Source organism: Cladosporium halotolerans, assembly GCF_011745625.1.
Source record: "Cladosporium halotolerans strain TM138-S3 chromosome Unknown Sca3, whole genome shotgun sequence".
In the NCBI taxonomy this organism is placed as follows: domain Eukaryota; kingdom Fungi; phylum Ascomycota; class Dothideomycetes; order Cladosporiales; family Cladosporiaceae; genus Cladosporium; species Cladosporium halotolerans.
The window spans coordinates 1,096,955-1,119,548 of record NW_027191454.1 but is presented as its reverse complement, the minus strand read 5'-3'; the positions used below and the strand labels follow the sequence as shown (position 1 = coordinate 1,119,548).

General features: G+C 58.8%; 7 protein-coding genes across 7 annotated transcripts; 3 read left to right on the top strand and 4 right to left on the bottom strand.

Moving 5' to 3' along the window:
• Positions 1-705: 705 nt before the first annotated feature.
• Positions 706-2,946, top strand: WHR41_01381 (uncharacterized protein). The gene is made up of 4 exons (XM_069369987.1): positions 706-1,671; positions 1,731-1,814; positions 1,878-2,076; positions 2,136-2,946. The coding sequence occupies exons 1-4, from the start codon at positions 1,448-1,450 to the stop codon at positions 2,619-2,621; spliced, it is 993 nt and encodes a 330-aa protein (XP_069233377.1). The 5' UTR covers positions 706-1,447; the 3' UTR covers positions 2,622-2,946.
• A 517-nt stretch (positions 2,947-3,463) lies between these two features.
• On the bottom strand, positions 3,464-4,180 carry WHR41_01380 (uncharacterized protein; the record flags this gene model as incomplete). Its single annotated transcript, XM_069369986.1, has 1 exon — positions 3,464-4,180. One exon carries the CDS (start codon positions 4,178-4,180, stop codon positions 3,464-3,466), a length of 717 nt encoding a protein of 238 aa, XP_069233376.1.
• Positions 4,181-4,989: 809 nt separating this feature from the next.
• WHR41_01379 (uncharacterized protein) lies at positions 4,990-7,371 on the bottom strand. Its single transcript, XM_069369985.1, has 3 exons — positions 5,696-7,371; positions 5,564-5,638; positions 4,990-5,502 (listed from the first exon to the last, which is right to left on the bottom strand). The coding sequence occupies exons 1-3, from the start codon at positions 6,938-6,940 to the stop codon at positions 5,134-5,136; spliced, it is 1,689 nt and encodes a 562-aa protein (XP_069233063.1). The 5' UTR covers positions 6,941-7,371; the 3' UTR covers positions 4,990-5,133.
• Positions 7,372-7,884: 513 nt separating this feature from the next.
• Positions 7,885-9,368, bottom strand: WHR41_01378 (uncharacterized protein). Its single transcript, XM_069369984.1, has 3 exons — positions 9,255-9,368; positions 8,941-9,205; positions 7,885-8,882 (listed from the first exon to the last, which is right to left on the bottom strand). Exons 1-3 carry the CDS (start codon positions 9,339-9,341, stop codon positions 8,239-8,241), a joined length of 996 nt encoding a protein of 331 aa, XP_069233064.1. The 5' UTR covers positions 9,342-9,368; the 3' UTR covers positions 7,885-8,238.
• A 125-nt stretch (positions 9,369-9,493) lies between these two features.
• WHR41_01377 (uncharacterized protein) lies at positions 9,494-12,196 on the bottom strand. The gene is made up of 3 exons (XM_069369983.1): positions 11,966-12,196; positions 10,469-11,795; positions 9,494-10,412 (listed from the first exon to the last, which is right to left on the bottom strand). Exons 1-3 carry the CDS (start codon positions 12,172-12,174, stop codon positions 9,564-9,566), a joined length of 2,385 nt encoding a protein of 794 aa, XP_069233055.1. The 5' UTR covers positions 12,175-12,196; the 3' UTR covers positions 9,494-9,563.
• A 1,576-nt stretch (positions 12,197-13,772) lies between these two features.
• WHR41_01376 (uncharacterized protein) lies at positions 13,773-16,097 on the top strand (the record flags this gene model as incomplete). The annotated part of the gene is made up of 1 exon (XM_069369982.1): positions 13,773-16,097. The coding sequence occupies one exon, from the start codon at positions 13,773-13,775 to the stop codon at positions 16,095-16,097; it is 2,325 nt and encodes a 774-aa protein (XP_069233056.1).
• A 2,848-nt stretch (positions 16,098-18,945) lies between these two features.
• WHR41_01375 (uncharacterized protein) lies at positions 18,946-22,003 on the top strand (the record flags this gene model as incomplete). Its single annotated transcript, XM_069369981.1, has 3 exons — positions 18,946-21,390; positions 21,461-21,644; positions 21,702-22,003. The coding sequence occupies 3 exons, from the start codon at positions 18,946-18,948 to the stop codon at positions 22,001-22,003; spliced, it is 2,931 nt and encodes a 976-aa protein (XP_069233057.1).
• Between the last annotated feature and the right edge of the window lie 591 nt (positions 22,004-22,594).

Here is a 22,594-nt window from a genome sequence, read left to right as displayed (position 1 = left end):
ATACGAGTGCGACAGTATGTGCCGTGTCTAGAAGCGTAGCGTACGTATTAACATCTAATCAACGCCTTCCGACTTGGATGGGCAGACTGGATGGAAGATTCATCTCGGCCAAGCAGCTTTCAAGCTTCTTCCCTCTCCGCACCAAGACATGCGCCCACGATCAAGTCCATGGGCGCGCTGATTGTGGAGGAGCAAGAGCGGGGATTCGTCAGTGATTCGCTGTTTGCGCTATTAGGCTCTTAAGGAGACGACATCACTTCCCCCTCGGAGGCCAATCCGAGCCAAGAGCCGCGAGATCTATTCGACCACAAGCGTCGTCTCCCTGGATCAAATCAACGTTACGCCATGGCGTTCCCATCACGCATCAGTCTGCCGTCGCGGAAGGCTGCGAACGTATTGCGAACAGCCTTATAGCATTGTTCGGAAATCGCACGGTGTAGACGCCATGTCTTGAATCCGTGAAGCAAGCGGAGGCAAGGACTCGAACGCAGCAAAGTTCCAGACGACAGACATCGACCCGTCAGACTGAAACGTGCTCGCCACGAGGTGACTGTGCTCCAAATAGTCGGGCCGCTACTGCATAGCATATCGCAGCATCTCAAGATCCAAGATCAAGCCAAGATCGCGTGGTCTGGACCTAAGCCGCAAGCAAGTATAAGATAGGTAAGCTTTCTGGGAGCTTGGCCGCCAGCGACCAACTCTCCATCTGCGACTCCTCAAGACAGCCTAGCGACCGCCAGCTTTGGATCTTGGTCGTACCACGAGCTTGCGCCGGGCGCTTTCGTCAACCACGTGGCTTTGCTGAATCGAATGAGCTTCGGCGTCTCGCCCGTAGCTGCTGAGCTTGACTGGTCGAGGTGGCGCTCTTGTCGCTGGACATGGCTTGCGAAGGCCAAGCATACCGACACCGCGCATTGCCAAGTGGCGACTCAAACACAGCATCCGCTGGCGGCGAAGGCTGGACTGTCCAGAAAGAATCATGCACGCAGCTACTGCGACCTCAACGCGTTATGTGCTTCGGCGCAATGAGGCCCGCATCCCGCGATGACTTGCACCTGCGATTTCCTATGGCGACTGGTGTTGTGGTCTCGCGCCGTCGACTCACTGCTAGATTCTCCGCAATCCGCACCTCGGCTGGCTTACAGTACACGATTCAGCTCGTGGCCGGCGGTGATGCTATTTGATCAAGCAATTTGGTTGGACGATGGAGGTCCTGAGCGAGGAGACTTGCCTTCGCCGGAACCTCATTCTACAGGTCCGTGAAGCCTCGAAAGCTTTGATGGGTACTTCTAGCCCCTGGATAGAATCTCTGTGGCGTCTCGGCGTGTCCAACCTGCGGTATAGATGCAATAGCATTAATAGAGCTGGCTGACCCCGCTACACACACTCGGATCTTCTCGTTCTGTTGGAGACCAAACGCTCAGACGCCCAGAGGTAGTCTGTAACAATGCTTCTCATTAAAGCTATTGCCTTACTGGTCGCCGCGACTGCGGCCTCGCCAATCGCTGAGCCTGTTCCCGAGCCTGCGACTGTGAACCCAACCTCAGTGTTCTGCGCTGTAGTTACGGGTCTTGTCACGAAAGCAAAGGCTCAGCCACAGGCTACGTCGTATTGCTCATCTTACCTCTCTATAAAGACGTCAGTGTTGACAAAGAGAATCATAGTGCCAAGGTATTTGAGCACGCTTTGAACAGTACAACTTTGCAACAATACTAATTATTACGGCCCAGTTATACGTCTACCACGGTAGTCACCGTCCCAACGTCAACAGTCGAGGCAACGGAATTCGTCTACGAGAACTCCATTACCACTGTGTAAGCCCGATACCAATACGCAGTCGCCACTCAACATGCCCCGATATCTAACACCAGCTCTAGCGGCGTTCCTCCCACCGGCACTTGCAGCCAGGCCATCACAGAACGCGCCGTAAACACAGTCCCGAAGCCTGCATGCTTCGCGACGTACACAGCCGCCCCAATCATCTCCTCCGCGTGCAAGTGCCTCTCCATCCCAGTACCGACTTCGAGTACGGTAGTCTACTCCACAGTGCCAGCCGTCAGCACATCAACCCAGAACGTACGTATCAGGCTCACATCCGAGATCTCAACACCACTTCAGCGCTGACCTCCCGGCAGGTCATCACAACAACCGTGACCAGGACCATAGTCAAGACCAGCACCAGCACAACGACAAACTCCTACTTCAACATCCGCGCCACCGGAGCGGTCAACGCCCTCGCAGGCTTGGGAGTCTTCTACTTCGGCAACTTGGGGGCGCGAGGAATTCCCTTCGACGACTCGCAGCCCGTGTCTAACTTCAAACTCGACACCGACTGCTCGCTCGTCCTCTACAGCAACAGTTATCCCGTTGGGACCGATGCGTGGGTGCTCGACAACGCGTACTTGCAGTTCGGCGAAGGGTACTGCAACGTGCCAGGCAACATCTGCGATCGGCTGAAGTGCTACGTCGCGGGGGATCTCAGCATGCAGTGCATCGGGCCGGAGGGGCAGTCGTACCACAGCGTGTGCCGCTGGTTCCGCTTTGCTAACGACTTCATCTGGTTTGTGAGAAGGGAGGCGGCGTGCGGCGATGACAAACGGATTTTCCTGAGCATTGAGTAGGCGTTTTGTTGGATGCGGTTGGAGGGCGTCGATTACAGGTTGGTTCACTCTTACCGCCGATCCATTCTACGAGGACAACACGGGCTCTCATTTGGCTTGTCCATGCAAATTTGTTCCGATTCTTGACTACAAGATCTGTCATTGTGCAATGTGAATGTCAGTGCGAGCTGAGTCAACGGTGCTTTGTGAGACGGCTTGAGTTTGCAGATCTGTGGGTTGCCAGAATTGGTCTAACAAAGCAATTGGAACATGTCCGTACAAAAAACGTGTTACATAGATACTTAGCCCTTGTGAACGATCACATACGACCACAGGTCAGTGAAAACTGGGCATCCCGTCCGCTCTGCCATACATAAGCACTGAACCGGGCGACTAGTACTAGAGTGGGTGACCATCTGGGAATCCCGCCTGTTGTATGTTTTTGTCTTTTTGTCTTGCCTGCAGAGAATGGCTGCGGCAAGGACCAGGTCTTCCGTCAAAGGTACTAAGCCAGCTGCCGTGTGTGTCTCGGCCCCGTGAGGTGGCGCCCGGCGGATGGTGTGTTCCGTCCAAATGTCGACGGGCACTTGCGGGGTTGGCCAATTGAGTCTTGACCGGCTGATCGGTCAGTCACACACTGAGTGAGCTGGTGGCCTTATTGTTTTCTTCTTTGGTCCAGAACCCGTCCTCCGTATCGGTAGTGGTTCTTAAGTAGGCTGTACGAGACGAATGACATGATCGGACCCGTGTACAGCTTCACTCTTTTGTCACAAATGGCACTCGATCGCCTTCCGCTTCCCTCTCGCGCAACGACCCCATCAAGCGTGTTCGAGCAATGCTTCCTGCACGACGGCCATGCTCCCTCACCCCGTGCCCTCCCCCACCACGCCCTCAAAATGCCAATCCCGATCACTCCCCACATACCCCTCGCTCCAGACCCCGCCATTGACAGCCCCCTTCGTCGCCTCGTCCACAAAATCCCCCATCGTAATCCCACCCGGCCTCTCAATAGCCGGCAGTCGACTACGCCTCCAGCGTCGAACGAGGTGCAGGGCCGTGCACGGCGGCTGGCAGAGGTACATTCTGCGCCATGAGGCGTACGGATACGCAGTGGCTGGGTCTGCAGTGGACGGTAAAGAAGACTCAGAAGAATCGGAAGGGGATTTGTTGGCGGGACTGGCTGGGAAGGAGATGCAGACGTCCCAGCTCCAGACTTCTTTGCCTGGTCTGCCGAGTGCGAGGTCTTCTCGGGTTGGTGGGAGGTTGACCAGTACCGGCGAAACGGTGGGATACACGCCTGGGAATGCGCGGAGGAGTAGGCGATTGTTCTGCGGGCGGGGGTGTGCGGATGTGGCGCCTGTCGCGGGATTGAGGTAGGTAATGGGCGAGGAAGGGCAGGCCGGATCGGGGGAGAAGAACAGAGCGCGTTGGAGCTTGGGGCTGGCGGAGATGGTGAGTTGGAAGGCTTTGCTGATGCGTTGAGCGAGTAGGAGGTCGCGCGAGGGTAGGTGGATGAGGATTTGTTCGAGGATTTCAGGGAGGTGCAGTGTACGGGTTGTTGCTGAGGCTTCTTCTTCCATGTTGAGATTGAGAAAGAGAGCTGCGGCGATCGGAGAGATCTCTTCGTTTGGCTATGTGAGGTTCTGAAATGGAGGAGATGAACTTGGGTTGGAGAGCACTTGTTGTCGCCTGTTGGACAGGGGCGCAGTATATATCAGGATGCAGCAGTGACGAGAGAGAAGAGGGAAAAGAAAGGGAACGGACCAGACCAACCGCAAGAAGGGATGTCAGAGAGACGCAACAAAGGTACCCTGAGAACCTCCCGTCCGTCTAGCGCGCACCTGAGCCAAATCGCACGAGCGGAAAGGCTCAACCGCGATAAGCGGCCACGACGAAAAAACAAAGACAGGAATGGAAAAGTCAACGAGGCCACGCGCGCAAAACAAGGCAGACCGCAACCAACACGCCCACACCCATGGTTCCGGTGGGCGCCGCGTGTATCTTTCTTTCGACTCGCGTGACGATGGCGTGGGGAGTGAAGTGACGTGACGCGGGGCTCCGTTCCAGAGCTCCAAAACAGCTCGGCCGCCAGGGGTCCGTGCGACCCTTCCAGAAGCCGAAGGTGAACCCCGCAGGCGAGGTGCGCATGTGAAGACGCACGGCTATTGGACGAGCTGGGGATGGGGGTTGTTTGGGAATTCAAAAGTTAGATGGAGCTATGTCATTGCTGCTGATAAGGATAAGGATGGAGATGTGACGTCCCGTGGGTTTTGCGTATTGATGAGAGCGTTATTCGTCTGAGAGTTTCCGGCGAGCGCCGGGGCGAGCACCGGAATGCGATGTGGACTAGACAGCTACTGATGGGAATGTTCACTTCTCGAGATGGCCGTTTCTATGCGGCGTTGCTCGCAAATGCCTCGTGTTGTCGTTGTCAGCTGGACAGCAAATACCAGCGATCGTATCTTATTTCTAAGCATTATAACATCGTCTAGACTATCCATCGGAACATCGTAACATCGTCGTAACACAGTCCTCAAGCCGCGCTCCCAACATTAGCCCCGTGGGCAGCATCCCTCGCCCTCGGGTCGATTCTCTCCACATGCTGGCTGGTGCTCCCATTCTTTCCGACAACAGCATCCTCATCCTCGTCGACGTCCTTGTACTGATCGTCTGAGTCGGTGTTGCTGCTGTGAGCGAGGTGCTTGGCACGCGAGTAGCGGGGGACGGTGTCACGTGTCGCGCCGGCGAGGATGTTGCCCTCGAAGAGCATGTAGATGGACTCCAGAGGGACGCCCTTGGTTTCCGGAACGCAGATGATGGCGTAGACGACCATGACGCAGCAGGCGGAGCCAAACACCAGGAAAGTACCGAAGGTGATCTCGTCAAGCATGATGGGTGTGATCTAGAATGAAGTCAGTTGACGCTGTTGGGTTGTCTTGAGGCAGGATGATTGTTTTGCGTACCTTTGCAATGACGAAATTGAAGAGCCACTGGGTCATCAAGGCAGCGGCCATGGTGAGAGAACGGACGTGGTTGGGCTGCGGTGATGTCATTAATCTAATCATTTTCTTACAATGCTGAACGAAAGCACTTACCGCACACTCCGCGCTCAGCACGAACGGAATCGGGCCCCAACCGAAGGAGTAAAAGACAACGAAAAGATATACGCAGATGATCGCGAATGTTGAGTTGCCGTCCAAAGCCTGTCCTTCGACGGTCGGATGAATCGCTTGGTTGACACCAATGTAGAACATAGCAAAAGCCTGGCCCGCGCCGCCAATGATCAGTGACCACTTTCGACCCAGCTGCTCGGTAGCGACCATCAACCCTACGGCCGTACAGACAATCTTGACAATGCCGTAGATTCCGGTCGCAAAAAGGCTGGCGGATCCTCCAGAGATGCCGACACTCTTGAAGATCTGCGGGCTGAAGTAGTTCAAGCTGTTAGTGCCGGTAAATTGCTGCCAGAACATCAAAATAACAGCCATAGAGAAGGTGTAGAAGACCTTGGAGTCGGCGAAGGTCATTCGGACTTGTTGAACGAGTGGAAGCTTTTCGTGGCCGCGGAAATCCTTGACGATCTCATCCAGCTCCAGCGTGACTTCGGGGTCGTCAATGGGCTTTGAGCGGACAGTCGACAGAGCCTTGCGGGCCTCCTCGACGCGGTTCTTCTCGACGAGCCAGCGGGGTGACTCATTAGTGAAGAAGAGGCCGATGAGGAGGATGGCGCCAGGAAGAATTTGGAGGGCGAAGGGCATGCGCCATTGAGCTGGGTTAGAGCTGGACATGTTCTGATCCGCGCCGTAGTTGACGAAGAAAGCCAGACAGATGCCGGTGACGTTGAAGAGTTGCATGCAGCCGATGCAGCGCCCGCGAATCTCCTTGTTCGCATTTTCGCCGATGTAAGTCGGGACGATAGCACTGGTCAAGCCAACGCCAAAACCGCCGATGACTCTGCCGACGTACAGCTGTGCCATGTCGTTGCCTGCGCCCATGGCACAGGTTGTCTGGACAATGCTGCCAATGATGAAGATGACATCTGCCAACATCAGCGCCATCTTGCGACCGAGCTTATCACCAAGGTAGAAAGAGCTCATGGCGCCGAAGAAACAGCCGGCCTGGAGAACGGAAACGATGTTGCCTTCGATGCTGGCGTGCTCGGGACTATCTCTGTCAAGCCCAAAGCTGTTATTGAAGGAATCCATAGTGAGCACACCACCAATGAGGCCAGTATCCCAACCGAAGAGCATGCCGCCAAAGGACGCGACAGCTGTGAGAAAATAGGCGCGTCGGTACTGCACCAGGTCCTGCCATATCTGCGACATATTTGGGCCCCTCATGTTGCAAGTGAAGCGTGCGATGAGGTGCAGTCGTCCGAGAAGCGATACCAAGCTTCAGTGGCTGTGAGAGAAGAAGGGTTGGCGAAGCGTGGCGCAAAGTCGCTGCTTGGATTCCGGGAGGTGGAGGCGCAAACGGATACTGCGCGAGTAATGACCACCAAATACAACGAGTCGTTGAGAGTGTGGAGAGGCTCTTAGTAGGCTAGGAGCAAGGGCGAGTCAAAGGATATATATCTGCATGCCCCTTGGCGTCCTTACCGTCGGCTCATAAGCAGCGTGTCGACGTTAGAAGCAAAAGACGACCTGTAGCCAAGGAGGCCTTCGGATTTTTCAAATCCCGCCCTTCGCGGCGGGAGAACATCACGGCATCCCAAGAAGCGGCCAAGAGAGTCACAGCATGGCCGACGATCGCTCCATACTTGGTACCCCGTGTTGTTCCGCAAAATGCGGGTACTGGTGTGGGAGAGCGCTGCGTATGCCAAGGACGCTGGGAATCAGCGTTTCTGAGGCTGGTCGAAAGCCGACAGAGATGCGCTTCGCCGATGTCAAGAAAACCAACGGCTAATGCGGGACGTAGCTCCTTTGGGCCTAAGGTCACAATCTGAACCAATGAAGGTGCCAATCTATGCTTACGACTCCGTTGCCGACGCTCGCTTTCTCAAAACCCTGCAGTCTCACCAGCTCCAACACTCTCTCGCACATCATTGTCCCGGGGACCGTGCTGTCCCGCGAGATGTGGATGCTATCCGCGTGGGGGCCCCATATTGCGGAGAAATGTTTCTCGGGGTTTGAGGATGATCGTCAGAGGCCGAATGCACGCGTACGATCTGTTGTACTGTAGGTATCCGGACCAGTCGTTGTTGGCCGTCAGCCTTGAACATGACAAAGGGCGTGACTACCCACGCCTTGCGGAAGGGAGGACGGAATTGACGCCGACGAGCGGTGGTTGTGGTCGGCAGACGTAATCTACGGCATGGCACTGCGGTTTGTAATTTGACCTCCCTCCAAAGAAGCAAAGCAGGCGAGATGCGATAAACGCCCGGAGCAACAAAAAGCCCAAAATTACACATAGCCGGTACTGCGACGGAGGACTGGCATTGGGACCATGATATTTCGCTTGGCCCCTGTAGTGACGCTGGAGAAAGACTGGATCGTCATGGTTAATCGATATTTCTGCCGTGGCAGAGAATCAAGTTTGCTACACGCAACTGTCGGGCGACGGCGTTATGAGGCCAAGATCTGCCATCTTAGTGCTCTCCGTAGATGCTATGCCACGCGAAAATCTCCCCACACCCCACTCACTTCCCCTTCTGCTCAGCAACCGGTGTAACCAAACCCTTCCCCTCAACCGCCGACCTCAAATTCTCCAGCACCAACAACTCCATATCCCTCTGTGTCTCCCAAGTCGAAGTCCCCACATGCGGCAAGAGCACCACATTCTCATTCCCCATCAAGGCAGGATGAATCTCCGGCTCGTCCTCGAAAACGTCCAGACCCGCCGAGAAAACCTTCCCACTCTCCAGCGCCTCCACGAGCGCCGCCTCGTCCACAATCGGACCCCTGGCCGTATTAACGATGACGACACCATCCTTCATAATCTCAAACTGCGGCCGGGAAATAATGTGCCGCGTGCTCTCGTTCAGCGCCAGATTGAGACTGATCACGTCCGAGGTGCGCATCAGCTCGTCGAACGTGACGTGCTTGGCGCCCTGCTCCTCGCTCTCAGGTAAGCGATTGCGGTTGTGGTACTGGATTTGCATGCCGAAGGCGCGGGCGCGCTGTGCGACGGCTTGCCCGATGCCGCCCATACCGAGGACGCCGAGGAGCTTGTTCTTGGGGTCGTGGCCGAGCGCGAAGTTGGAGCCGCGCCAGGCGCCGGCGCGCAGGTTTTGGAAGGGGATGGTGATGCGGCGGAGGGCGCCGAGCATGAGGAAGAGGGCGGCTGGGGTGGTTTAGTTGTGGGAGATGAGGGATTGAGAAGGGTGGTGTGGCGGGCTTACTGTCTGCCGTTGAGTCATTGACGGCGAGAGGGGTGCTGCTGACGCCGATATTGCGTTCTGAGCATGCGGCGACGTTGATGTTGTCGTACCCGGCGCCATTGTGGCAGATGTATTTCAGGCTTGCGGGTAACGAGGAGACGAGTTCCTTATCGAAAGGGCCGGTGACCTTGGTAGAGTCGTTTGAGCGGTAGATCGCGACGACATCGTTGAAGTCGCCGCCTTTCAGTTTTGAGATGAAGTCTTGTCTGGATCCTGTGCCGTACTCCTGTACCATCTTCAGCTGCTGCGGTTGGAGGCTTCGATATGCTACATACCTTCAACTGCAAGAGCGAGCTGAGAGACTCCCACTCTTTCCGTGCATGAGTGATCTTACCAATCAACAGAGCTGCTCTACTCGACATGTCGAAAGTATTAGTGGTAATTGTTTCGAAGTGTTGTTGTGAATGCAAAGACAGCGAGGAACCCAAAGTTCAAGTAACATCGGCAGCACTTTCTGCCGAGCTTCAAAAGCCGAATGTCTCCGCTTTTCTGATCCCTCTTCAGATTTCAACAATTCATAATAATAAATAGGGTATATGATTAATCACGTCGTCAAACTAGAAGAGTAGGATACAACCTGGGCTTTACACGCCTGATAGGCCGAGGCTCCAATCGTCCATGCCAGGCAGACCATCGAACATGAAATTGTTGCTGTCCGCTGGCAAGAATCCAGACCACCATTCGGCATCATTCACGTTGGTGGTGCCGCCGCCGCCGTTCACAGCGAAATTGCCGATGGCATCGAGGTCAGTCCATGAGAAATCTCCCATCATCTCAGTCACGGCTGGTGAGTCTTGTGATACCGCCGAACCCACCGACCCTGGCGTTGGTCCTCCGCCGCTGACCGAACCAGGGCGGTATGGATTCTTCAATGTGGCAGATGTTCGAGCATCTCCCTTCCGCTCTTTCCGTTCAACCTTGTCCCACAAGAGTCGCAGAAGACGCGAGTAGCGGCTTCCCGGGTGCTGGTTGCCAAGTCCTGATCTTTCAAGTCTGTTGATTGTCTCTTGCACCATTGCTCGGACTGATTGCTCTTCGTCGTGTGAGAGCACACCCACACAGCGAGCGCGGTAGAGGAATACGCCGCTGTAGATGGAGTAAAGGTAGAAACGCAATGGCATAAATCGTAGTGATTGCTCAGGGTTGACAAAGGTGTTGACCATGCTCAGCAAGCTCTTCGCCGCATCAAGACCTTCGTAGATAAATCGGGCATCACCGACTGCGCCGACATTGTTGTAGAAGACCCTGCCAGGTGCGGGATGGGTCGACTTGCGATTCTCATTCTGTTCTTGCATCTGTGGGAGAGCGCGTTTGATGGTTGCGTGGAAGGCGAAGGCGTTGGTGTAGAGTCTGAGGTAGTCATACGACATCAACAATGTCGCCTTCAGCGCCGGGGAGCAGGTGAGTGTGCCCCAGACCGATTTCCAGCCATACTGCAAAGCGTTAGCATCGACCAAATACCTTGACATGCAAGAGTATCAAGACTTACAATAGCACTCCTGAAATCGTCGATATACTTGATGTACCCCCCGGCAAGATGGTTACGCATGCTATTCCCGGGATTGGAGTACAAGACGTCATGCACATTCGAGAAGAGTAGAGTGAGCTCAAGAGTGGCCTGGAAAATGCTTGCAAAATCTTCGTCACCGGGACCAGCAGGCGCCAGCATCGGGAAGTCTTCTTTGCGAAGGGTGGTCAATGGCCCTGGCCCTCGAGACCAGAAAGCACGTCCTAGACGGATGCTGATCTGTCGGTCGCTGATGTAGCAAGCAGTCCAGACAAGACGCTTGCGCTGCCACTGAGGATCTTTGATATCGTCTCCGCGAACGTGGAACGAGTATCTGTCAAGGCCTAGGAAGTAGCCGATACGCAGGGCAATGCCGATATGCATCCATGCTTCGCGGTCTTCTTCGCCACGGCCAACATTACCGGCATCCGAGCGTGATGTGTAGGGTGTCCATTCGGCAAGAAGCAAGAGGGCCTCCACTGATGACACACTGCTGGGCCCGCCAGCAGATAATGCCGACACCAACGAGCGCATGTATTCTGTACATGCTGTGAAAACATTAGGATCATCCACGAGATCCCTTGAAGCAATGACCAAGACGGCGGTGAGCAAGTGTGGCTCCTCTCGTGCAGTCTTAGCCAGGTTGACGGCATCCAGAGTTGCCGACGGCACGAGCGGGAAATAGGGGTGATAGTACATCTTGTAGCGCTGCAGGAGCTGAATGACCTTGGATACCGATAGCCGACCATCTCGGACAAGGGGGTATTCGAGCGAGTTGTGACCATAGCTCGAGCCTTGGTTCACGTGCTGGGTCATCATGGTATACGGGTGGGCGTTTTCCCCGTTACTGGCGATCTGTGCGAGTATGCCGAGGGCGTCGCTAGGGTTCTGCAACTCATGGCCACCGAACATGTTCGAGGTCGTCGACGACTCTCGAGTGTTCTGCGAGGCCATCATACCGGCCGAGCCGTTTTGAGGATCCACAGTGAACGCCGGATCGGTATTCTGCAGGGCCGGATCCAGGATCATTCCCGGTGTCGTGGCGGGATTGACACCACTGATGCCGTCGTGCATAGGCCGATCCAGTCCGGTATACTCGTCTCTGTACGCGCCAGGTCGGGCCTCCTCATCTAGCGTCGATAGCATAGAGGTGTCGCCGTTGCCGCCGCCGTCAGCAGATTCGTCCACGGAATGCGTAGTCTTTCGCCGCACACGCCTGCCACCGCGGTTACTAGACCCGATGACACACTCTAATCCAGTGGCCTTGCAGCGTTTGCAAGGAGTGGTGACGACGCCATCAACTACAGGCCTGTGATGCAGTCAGTTGAGCGTCCAAGCAATGACCTGGGTCAAAGACCGATGACCCGAGGCTTCCGAGTTTGCGCAGGCGGTGTCCAGGCTGCCAGGGCATTGCAGGTCGCCGAGCACGTCGGCATATCCTGTGTGGCTCGCACTTAGCAGAGGATTGGTGGCACTCACAGATCGCAGGCGCTCTTCCTTTTGCGACATGTAAGACACGCGCGAGAAGTCCGTTTTTCGCGTGGCGGGTCACGTTTTTCACCCGTTTTCAGCTTCACGTCCTCAACGTCCGACCCTTGGCTGTCGGCATCCATCCTGGCGATGGTAATTGACAGTGCACTGTTAGCTCTTGTGTCCGCGAGGACACCTCCAGGGGCGGATATTTCCATATGCTGCTGGTCGCAGTCGCGCGGTGTAGGCGTTGTCGGAGCGAGGCGTGAAGGCGGCATCTGAATCCACCCCGCGCGTCCCCGAGAGCTTGGCAAGCCGGCGTTGAGACGGGTGCGTGCTGGCTTCCACTCTTCACAGCAGCAGGCCACCGTCTGTGTACGACATGCCATCTGTCCGAATGCGTTGAATGTCGCATCACTGCAGGCGTATCGGTGCTATCCTACTGATCTGTCTGTGGCTATGTAAGAGTAGGCGTTTCGGCCGCTGGGGAAAGAATCACCAGGAACATCGCATTGTGTCTGCACGAGATGTGACGAGCGCAATTGCTGGCACGGTCCGTCGATGCATTCCAAGGATGCAAGCCTTGCTTTGACGAAAGACTTACTATCCATTGACCAGATGGGAGGCGTTCAAGAGGCATTTGAAGGCCTTTCTGATAATGCTTCTGGAAGGAATCGCAGCACACTGCGAACATCCAGGCTGACTAGATGATCCGGCAAAATTCATCGCTGCTGGACCTGATCGAAGAAGTGCGAAAGCCGCAATGCCTGGACTTTCCAATACTCGAGTATGGTGCATGAAAAGTCGCAAATTGTCAAATGGTGTTCCATCTGCTCCGTCGGTTTTTGCATGGTCGGATCGGCCAGTGCCACCAAAGGCCTTTCCATAAAGTCCGGCCCGGATTTATCAACATACATGCACACATGGGGCACAAATCCACATGTGCAAGAACGCAAGACTCCGCACGATACTTGCTCTTGACGATCCGTTTCGACAAGAAAGGGTTTGGTGTGTAGCACTTGTTCAACTGGGGTTTTACACGACGCTTGCAGCCGCTCATTGGACTTATACAACACGGGAGCGGCCACACGCCGCAACTTGACACTGCTTGACATCTCATCAGTGGGTCGCTAACGTACGTGCGCCTGGGGATGTCACAGCGCCATGACACCCACTCGCAAAGAAGAATAGGCTTCAGCCTCGTTTGTACATCGAGTGATTGGACAGGCATGCATTCACAAATTTACCAGTGTCACCTGAGGCAGGCGGAGCATGCACTCCTCACACGTGTGGTTTATTTTGGGCGTTGCCACTGGCCAAAAGCGCGGCTGCAAGCGGGGTGAGACGCTGAAAAGCCGGTTGCCAGGGAAGGCTGCGACGCTGCAACACGATCGTATGGGTGTCGTCAGCGGTGCCAACGCGAGAAGCCTTGCATGAAGGAATTGCATGAGACTTCGATTGACACGACAGTAGATTCTTACAGGACATTTTTGATGCGCTCCCTGTCAGGTACAGAGTAATAATCTTCCTCATCGTTGCTCTAACCCCACGATTTGTTGACTTTGAACAACACAGCCGCCTGGCTTCCACGAGCTGCAGCCAAGAGAGGCTGGCCGCGTACGCAGGCGAAACACGAGACAGAACTGTAGTGCGGCGCTGTCTTGGACAAACAAAACTTGTGGTTGTTGGCGATCTCTGTCTACTCACTGTACAACAAGCGCTAGACAGTCAGGCCTACACTTTGAGACAGGCCTGGTAGACCGTTGGCTCACAGTCGCTGAAGCAACTGCATGAACCTTGCGCGAGGCGGGCAGACATGTCCTACAACCACGCCCACGACTCCAACAGGCCGTTCAACCGTGAAGATGATTGGCGTGACGACTTCCAGCCGCCCGTCTCTCCCATCTCCATCAACACGTCTCTGAACTCACTCAGTAACGCGCAATACGGCCACCACATAGCTGCTGGGCAAATCAGAGCTCCAAACCGCAGCGTATCGCCCATCAAAGGAACGCAACACCCCTCGTGGCCCACAGAGATGCCGCCTCCGCCGTCAGGCCGCGGCGGCCAGCCGTGTTCACCACCAGGCTACTACCCTCAGCAGCGGCAGGCGAAGCCCTACATGCCCACCGCTTCGGACTTCTCGCCTCCAGACCCCGAGAGACGTGCGCTGCAAGATATCGACAACCTCTTCGGCCCACGAGAAGTCATGTCGCCGTCGCCCGAGCCGCAAGACTACAGATCACCTCCAGTGCCACATCATCCCTCCACGCCACCTCGAAAGACCAGGTCGAAACCGCCCCAACAACCGGACTCAGCCTCCAAAGTCCCCCTCATGGCGCAAACCCGCTCGCCCTCCGCGCACGACTCTCCCTCTCCCTCCCGCCGACACCGCCAAGGGCCACCGCGAGCCGCCGTAGGCGCCGCCCAAAGCCCCTACGCCGAGCCGCGCGAACCCTCCCCCTACACGCAGCGCGAGTACCCCGCGACGCCGCCGCGACAGGCCTTGAGGCAGAACATGCACCGGCACACGGACTCTGCGTCGTCGAACGCGCCGCTCATGGAGCACCGGGGTTCGCCGTCCGGGCGAGGCCCGCCGTCGCCGACGAGGCGGGGGTACGGTGTCCCGGCTGCGGCTGTGGGAGGTGCGGATGCTGGAGGCGCGGCGGCGGATTACTACGGGAATGAAGTACCGAAGAGGTGGCAAGGAGAGGCATATGGCAACTTTGATCCGAGCAGTATTGCTGACGACGGCGATGATGGGTTCGAGGAGCATCCTAGGAACAAGAGGAGTCGAAGGGGTCTATCGGGAGTGGGCGCGTTTGGTGGCGCGGCCGGTGCAGATGACCCTGACAAGGGAGGCTTCAAGGTATTCGAGGTCAGACGTGGCAACGAGGAGCGCGGCTTCAGCCAGTCGCCGACCAGGAGCAGAGGCGACCCCGAGAAGAGCGAGTGGCTAGACAAGCAGAGCCACGGCAAGAAACGAATGAAGTGGATCGTCGGGTCGCTCATCCTGCTCGTCGTGGTGGCCGCAGTCGTCGGCGGCACCGCCGGCGGCATCCTAGGGATGAAGAACTCGAACGGCAACGGATCGTCAACCAAGCAAACCTCCTCCTCCTCCTCCAGCGGCAAAGACGGCGGCCTCTACGACATCGACTCGCCCGAGATCAAAGCCCTGCTCGACAACAAAGCCTTCCACAAAGTCTTCCCCGGCATGGACTACACGCCGCTCAACGCCCAATACCCGGACTGCATGCACAACCCGCCGGACCAAAACAACATCACGATGGACATGGCGCAGCTGGCCCAGCTCACCCCCGCGGTCCGCCTCTACGGCACAGACTGCAACCAGACCGAGATGGTGCTCACCGCCATCGACCGCCTAGGCTACAACTCCACGCTGCAAGTCTGGCTCGGCGTCTGGCTCGGCAACAACGCCACCACCAACGACCGCCAGCTCTCGCAGATGGAAGCCCTCCTCCGCGCCTACCCCGCCAGCCACTTCGCCGGCATCATCGTCGGCAACGAAGTGCTCTTCCGCAAAGACCTGACCGAGGCCCAGCTCGCCGCCAACCTCACCGCCGTCCGCCGCACCCTGTCCGACCTCTCCATCGACCTCCCCGTCGCGACCTCCGACCTCGGCGACGACTGGACGGCGCAGCTAGCCGCGGACTCGGACATCGTGCTCGCGAACGTGCACCCGTTCTTCGCCGGCGTGACGCCCGCCGCCGCCCCGGGCTGGACCTGGTCCTTCTGGCAGAACCACAACGCCGCGCTCGCCACCTCCCCTTCCTCGGCGGGCAAAAACTGGCCCCGCAGCATCATCGCCGAAGTCGGCTGGCCGTCCGCGGGCGGGACGAACTGCGGCGGCTCGGACGGGACGTGCTCGGCGGGCGAAGAGGGCGCGACGGCGGGCGTGCAGGAGATGAACGCGTTCATGGAGGGCTGGGTGTGTCCGAGCCTGAGCAACGGGACGACGTACTTCTGGTTCGAGGCGTACGACGAGCCGTGGAAGAAGCAGTTTGATACGGCGGGGCAGGCGTGGGAGAGTAAGTGGGGGTTGATGGATGGGGGGCGGGAGTTGAAGGAGGGGTTGGTGGTGCCGGATTGTGGGGGGAGGACGGTTGAGAGGGCGTTTTGAGGGGGGAGGAGGGGGAAGGGGGTGTGTTGGGGTGTTTGGTTTTTGGTTTGGGGTTGGTTTAGGGGGTTGGTGGTTGGAGGGGCTCGGCGTTTGGTGTTGTTCACGTTTCAACGGCGGGGGTCTAATAGGGCTTGGGTGGCGGGCGAGTACCAGATTTGGCTGTCATCGGCGTTCCTGGGGGACGTCAAAAGGACGGACGAAGGCGACGCTATCATTATGTATATAGGAATGAATATTACTATCAACAGTGTAGATGGAATCAGCTGTCTCGCATAAATCAGGGCAGCCATCAATTGCAGCCTCGGTAGACAAGAAAAAAACCCGACCATCCGTCTGAACAACTCAATGGTCAAGACTCGGACCGAGTAGCACCTGCCTCCCACACTAGAGCCCTTGAATCCCACACTCGTCCGCAACAGCCGTCGCAGCAGCACGAAGCGCCCCGGCGCATGAAGACACAAGCTGGCGCCGAGAGCCCACGCCCCGCACCGCCCCATCGAACTCCCAAGGTCCGTGGCTCTCCATCTCAAGGCTGCATATGCAAGGTCCGATCGTCCGCGCCGGTGCAGGAACTGAACTGGGCGGCGCTATGTAGAGAGCTATCTCCGCCAAGCAAGACCGGTTTTGCTGCAATGGTGCCCGCGTGAACGACTTTCGGAAGCTGCACGGGTGGGTTTACGAGGACTGGGCGCAGCGGGGCGAGCTCTGGCAGCTAGGACAAGTGTCGGGCGGACTGGCGGAGGGTGAGGTGGAGGTGGAGGAGAGAATATGTACGCCGCTGTATCCAGAAGCGTTTGGGCGAGGTTTGGGCAGCCAAGCAGAAGTCCGGGCGAGAGAGTTCGCGGCGGTCGCTCCGGAGACGTCTACTCTAGCCATTGATCGTCGAGCGAAGCGCCGTTCAGCACACCGCGTGCATGGGGCGGTGGTGATTTATCGCTCAGGCAGCAAGAGAGTCGTCGCGTTCGTGCATGTGTGCATACATGCCTGCTGCGCGGACATTGCAGCTCCAAGGCGCTTCCCTGCCGGATCTTCCAGAACGCTTCGCGCGGCGCTTCTGCGCTTGGCCAGGTGGCTGACCGGGATGGCGGACGAGCGCCGGTTCAGCCCTGCCATGCGGGCCAAGTGAGGATGGCGCCGGCCCGCGCGTGGAAACAGTGGAAGCGTCGGGTTTGGCGGACGGGCTGTTTCGCTGTGGGGACGAAGCGCAGGATCGCGAGCACTGGGTAAGCAGACACGCGCTGCGCACGCCGCCAACGGCTGAGTTTTGCGATATCGTGGCCTGTAGGTTCGGACGGCACGTGTGGTGTGCGTGCTAGCCGAGCCTCTCTGTGCAATGTCGGGCAGCCAGAGTGGCCGGGGGGACCTGGTAAAGGGTACACGAGGTGCTCGCTTGCCTCGATAGCGAGGGCGATGATGTCGAGGCTGGCGCTGGCGTTGCCGTGGCCGCGGCAAGACACAGACACAGGCGCCCGGGGAGCGGCGCAACGGCTGGCCAGGCGAAGGATGGCGCACTGCGTGACTGGCGATGGCGAATGGCTCGCGGCGCGCACGCGAGCGGCCCGGTGATTATTGATGGGCGTGGCAGGCCTGAGGCGTGGGAGCGGACGGTCTCAGCCAGGGCCAGCCTTGGCCGGGCTGGAGCGACGACGTCACCGCAGCTGCGTCATGGGGACAGGGGCAGCGCAGCGCAGGGCGGCATGGCGGGCGAGAGAGTGCGGCGCTGCTGCTGAGGGCGCCCGCCGGTGGTGGTCCGTCGCTCGTGTACATGTCTACATACCTCCATACATACATGTAGCCCAGCCGTAGGAGCGAACTGCAGTTCTGACGCCTTCTGCCCGTCGTCTCCGCTCCCCGTCGCAGCAAACAACTCGCCCACCCGCTGCAGCCTTTGCCCGCCAGCGCGCCAATATCGCCCCGGCATATACCTGCCCAACCTCGACCACGCAAACCCTATCGCGACGTCTGGAAGCGCAGAGCCCTGCGCGCCCTGCCAGCTGCACGTGAGCCGCGCCGACGTCTGTCTGAGCCTGCAGGCCCGCGAGCGCGCAGCGCCTCTTCTTACATATACCTCGCCAGCACCGCCGACGCCCAAGTCTTCCAGTTTGCCCTCGCCCACGCTCTCGCCCACGCGCCGCCCGCCGCACCCACCGCGCGCCCGCCACTCCCCACCGGCACCCCGGCGACCAAGCAGTAGCACCCGACCGCTCGGCCTCTGCAGCCCGCCCGGCGCCCCTCCGTCGCGACACACTCGGCCCTCTCACTACTGCAGCTATACCGCACCGCCGCCGCCCCAGCTCGCACCGCGCCCGGCGACACAACCGGCCAGCAGCCCTCATCGCAAGCGCGCCTGCCGACTGGGACCACCCCGGCTGCCCAACGCAGAGGTGAACGCGCGCCCCACGCATTACACATCGCCAACACGCCCACAACCCCCCAAACCCAGCCTGCCAGCCCGCACCACCGTCTGCGCACCAGCCCGCCGCCTGCGGGCCTCGCTCCATCCTTGCGCGCTGCTGGTTTCGGCTCTTTTTTTCTAGACGCTCCACTCGCGCCCGCTCCCCGCTGGTAGGTGCTGAATTGCTGCTCCTGCCCAATGTGCCATGCCCATGCCCATGCCGCGGCGTGATGCTGACCTCTCTCGCTTCCATTCCGCCGTTGTTGCAGTGAAAGCGACCTTCACCAACACGCAGCAATGGGCGAGCGAAGCAGCAGCGTCGCGGCTTTCCCTCCCTTCCGCTCCGCCTCCGGGTCCTGGGGCTACCACACGAACAACAACAATGTGCTGACGTATCCACACGAACAGAGGCGATCCCGGCAGATACCTCTAGCCTACCACACAAAGGGCAACATGTCCTACAACCGCACAATCTCGCCCGCCGGCCGGCGCATGACCAATCCCGCACGAGCTTCTGACAGCAACTTCGACCCGTACTACGGGCAGAGACACACCACATACGCCTCGCCCCGCGCGAGCACCGACCGAGTCATTCCCATTTCCTCACAGACATACCTCAACCCTCCCTCCTCCACCAGCGCGAGCTCCAGCAGCACTCGCCTGGCACCCGGATACGATGCCTACACAGGACGCCCCAGGCGCAGCTCCATGCTCGAGAACTCTCGCAGCACTGCCACGAACAACCCTGGACCTCCCCGCAACCGACCCACTGTCGTCCAGGCCGATGTTGCCCGCCCTTCTAGCCCACAACGGCGAGACCGACCCGACTACTACATCCAGCCCGCGTCTTCGAAGGAGCCTAAGCCCGCCCGGCAGTTCGAGCACAAGAAAGTGTACAGCGTCGACGATACCGGCGCCAAACTTGTAGCCGATGTCGACATGGGAGCAGGTGGAGAGAGGCACCACAAGCGGAGAGAGAGCGGAGACAGGTCAGGGTACAGAGGCCTAGGCTACGACAGGGGCCGCAAGCCGTATCACGCGAACGGCAGGCGAGAGAAGACCGTCGAGGACGAGGACGCTTTCTCCTACACAGACCCGGCCAGCATGTACAAGGACACGGAGCCGAGGTGGCCGAGACCGCGGCGTGGTAGTGTCGACCGTGGTGGAGCCAGCCGAGAGCGTCCCGTGAGCATGGTCGAGTCTTACGGAGCCGACCCGAGACGATCTGCACGAGACGTTGGGCCCCCGCCAAGTCAGAGAGGTTGGGACAAGATCAACGACCTGGGACGCAGCCGAAGCACGAGGGAGCCGGTGTCACACTCTCCATCTCGTGCGCGCGACGAATCACGCGGGAGGTACACTGACAGTCGAGACCCTTACTACATCGCACCGCGCCGCAGCTCTGTCGACAGGAGCAGGTCACAGGCTGTCCACCAGGACCGCCCAACTGAACGCTACGACTACGACTACGATGATCGCCGGGAAGCGAGGCATCACGAGCGCAGGCTTAGCGCCACTAGGCACAAGGACCGCAGTGTCTCTCGACGAGGCTTTGGCATTCGCAGCGAAAGCAAGGACCGCTATGGCAACCGTGGCAGCAATGAGAGCTTTGAGACGCGGAAGAGAGATGCGGCGCGCGACTCTGGATTCGCGGATGGAAGTCGCAGGGATGACTCGCAGTACGGAGAGCGGCAATACGTTCAAGAGCCGAAGCGGAAGGACTATAACCGCGGCTACGAAGACTACGACCGCGACAGTGACCGGGACCGCAAGAAGGAACGCGATCTGGACAGGGATGATCACCGCGAAAGGCACCACCATCGTCGCAACAGCAGCCGTGACGACAGGAAAGACAGCGACGGCCTCTCTGGTGCTGCTAAAATCGCAGCCGGCGGTCTTGCGAGTGCCGCCACCTTGTTTGGACTCAACAGGGAGAAGAACAAGAAAGAAGAGCGCGAGCGGGAAGAGCAAGAGCGGGTTCGTGAGCACGAGCGTGAGCGTGAGATTGAGCGAAAACGCGAGCAGGATCGCCGTCACGACGAGCGGAGAGAGCGCGACAATGTCGAGCCCGAGAGACGCCGGCGTGGAGGCGGCTCACACGAGGACGACTCATCAATCGACCGCCAACGGGACGCCTACAACGACCAAGACCGTGGCCTCGGATTCGCCTTTGAAGGCCCTGGTGAAGCACACGCACAGGCGCCTCGTGAGAACGTCCCTGCTGGCAAGCCTCACGACATGGCCCCACCTCAGCCGCCTCGCCCTCAGCCTCGACCGCATGACCGCGACCCCGGCTCAGACCGTGAGTTCGACCGCCCCTACGACGCACCCGCCCCTCAGGTGCAGGCACCGCAAGCCACCAATGACGCAGACGAGGACTACCGCCGACGCTTCGAACAAGCCCAGCGCGAACTCGGCGTCCAACCGCAAGACCACAACTCAGACTCCGACCCGGACCGCGAACGCCGCCGCCGCGAGCGCGAAGCCCGACAAGCCGAGCGTCAAGGCCGCAAAGCAAACGGCGGCGGCGCCACCGAGCCCTTCCCAGCATACGAGCAGCCCGCGCCGCCGCCCTCGGCAGGCCTCCGCCGCAGCTTCGAGGACGACGCCAGCCAAGCGCCCAGCCAGAGCACGTGGTCGACGGCGCCGACCAACAACGGCGCCGTGGAGCCCTCGCTGCGCCGCCGCGCCAGCGTCCTCGACCAGACCATGGACCCGGGCCTGATGGCGCAGGTCATCGACAACAGCGCCAGCGAGAAGCGCGAGAACCGCGTGCGCATCGTCGACCCGCCCACGGACGAGGAGGACAAGAAGCCCAAGGGCATCCTGAAGAAGCCCACGGACAAGTTCCCGGAGGACCCGAACGCCGTGCGCGAGGGCGTTGCGCCGTTGAAGGACGTACGTACTTGCCGAACCCCATGCCCCCACAAAAGCGCACGGAACGCTGACTTGATCTCCTCTTTCACAGGCGAATAAGAAAGGCATCCCGCCCGGCGCCCGCTGGACCAAAATCGACCGCCGCCTCGTCAACCCGGAGGCCCTCGAGCGCGCCAACGAGCGCTTCGAGGAGCGCCAGGACTTCGTCATCGTCCTGCGCGTCCTGACCAAGGAAGAGATCCAGAAGCTCGCCGACCGCACGCGCGACATCAGAGGTACGTCGTCTTGCCCTCCCCACCAAAAAGCACACCCCCATCTAACGACCATTGCAGAAGCCGCCCGCGCCAGCGAAGAAAAGCACGAGCGCCGCGCCTCGCGCCGGCGCGCGCGCAAGGACCGCGACGAGTACGAGGACGACAACTCCGAGGACGAGTACGCGCCGCGCAAGCCCAAGATGCTCGAGGCGCCGGCCGACGGCGCGCCGGGGGGCGCCGCCGAGGCGGATTTCATCCTTCGCGAGAGGGAGAGGAGGGAGAGGGAGAGGGAGCGCGAGAGGGAGGCGGCGTATGCGGCTGCGGCGCCGCCGTCGTCGGTGGGAGGGGCGCAGGGGAGGGAGAGGGGGGCGGAGTATTGAAGGGGGGTTTTGTTGCATTTAGCGATTCCGGGATTGTTTGCTTCTTGTCTCTCTGGGTTTTTGGGACAGAAGGCCCGCCCGCCTGCGCGGATACGGCGTTGTTCCTTGTTGTTGCATCCGAGCAAAGCCCGCTGTCTTTCCTAGACCATACCCATACCCTGCTGTTCCCTCTTGAGGTTTCCAGAGCCACGTGTACGCGGTACGAGATACTCTTTGATTCACCTTGCTCGCACCGCACCTTTCTACGAGGGATCGAGATCTCTCGTCAACTATTCCATTCGCTTACATTGTGAGAACGTACAATTGAAATCCTTTAAAGCGTGATTCAGCCGGTAGATCTCGAGCCTCTCGACCCTCCCGAGCCAAACCGAGATCGTCGAGCTCGCCGAGTTCATCGAGACGGCGAGCTGGCCGAGCTGAGCGCCCACAGCTAGCGCCGGTGAAAGCCGGACCAATGGAGGACCGCAAGGAGTGGATTTGCCAGAGGAGGTTGCGTAGATTTCTGGGATTGTAAGGTATGTTACATATCTTGTGGGCTTTCCATAAACTCTTATACTTCCTTTCAAGTAAGGAGGAGCTTTGAACTCAGAA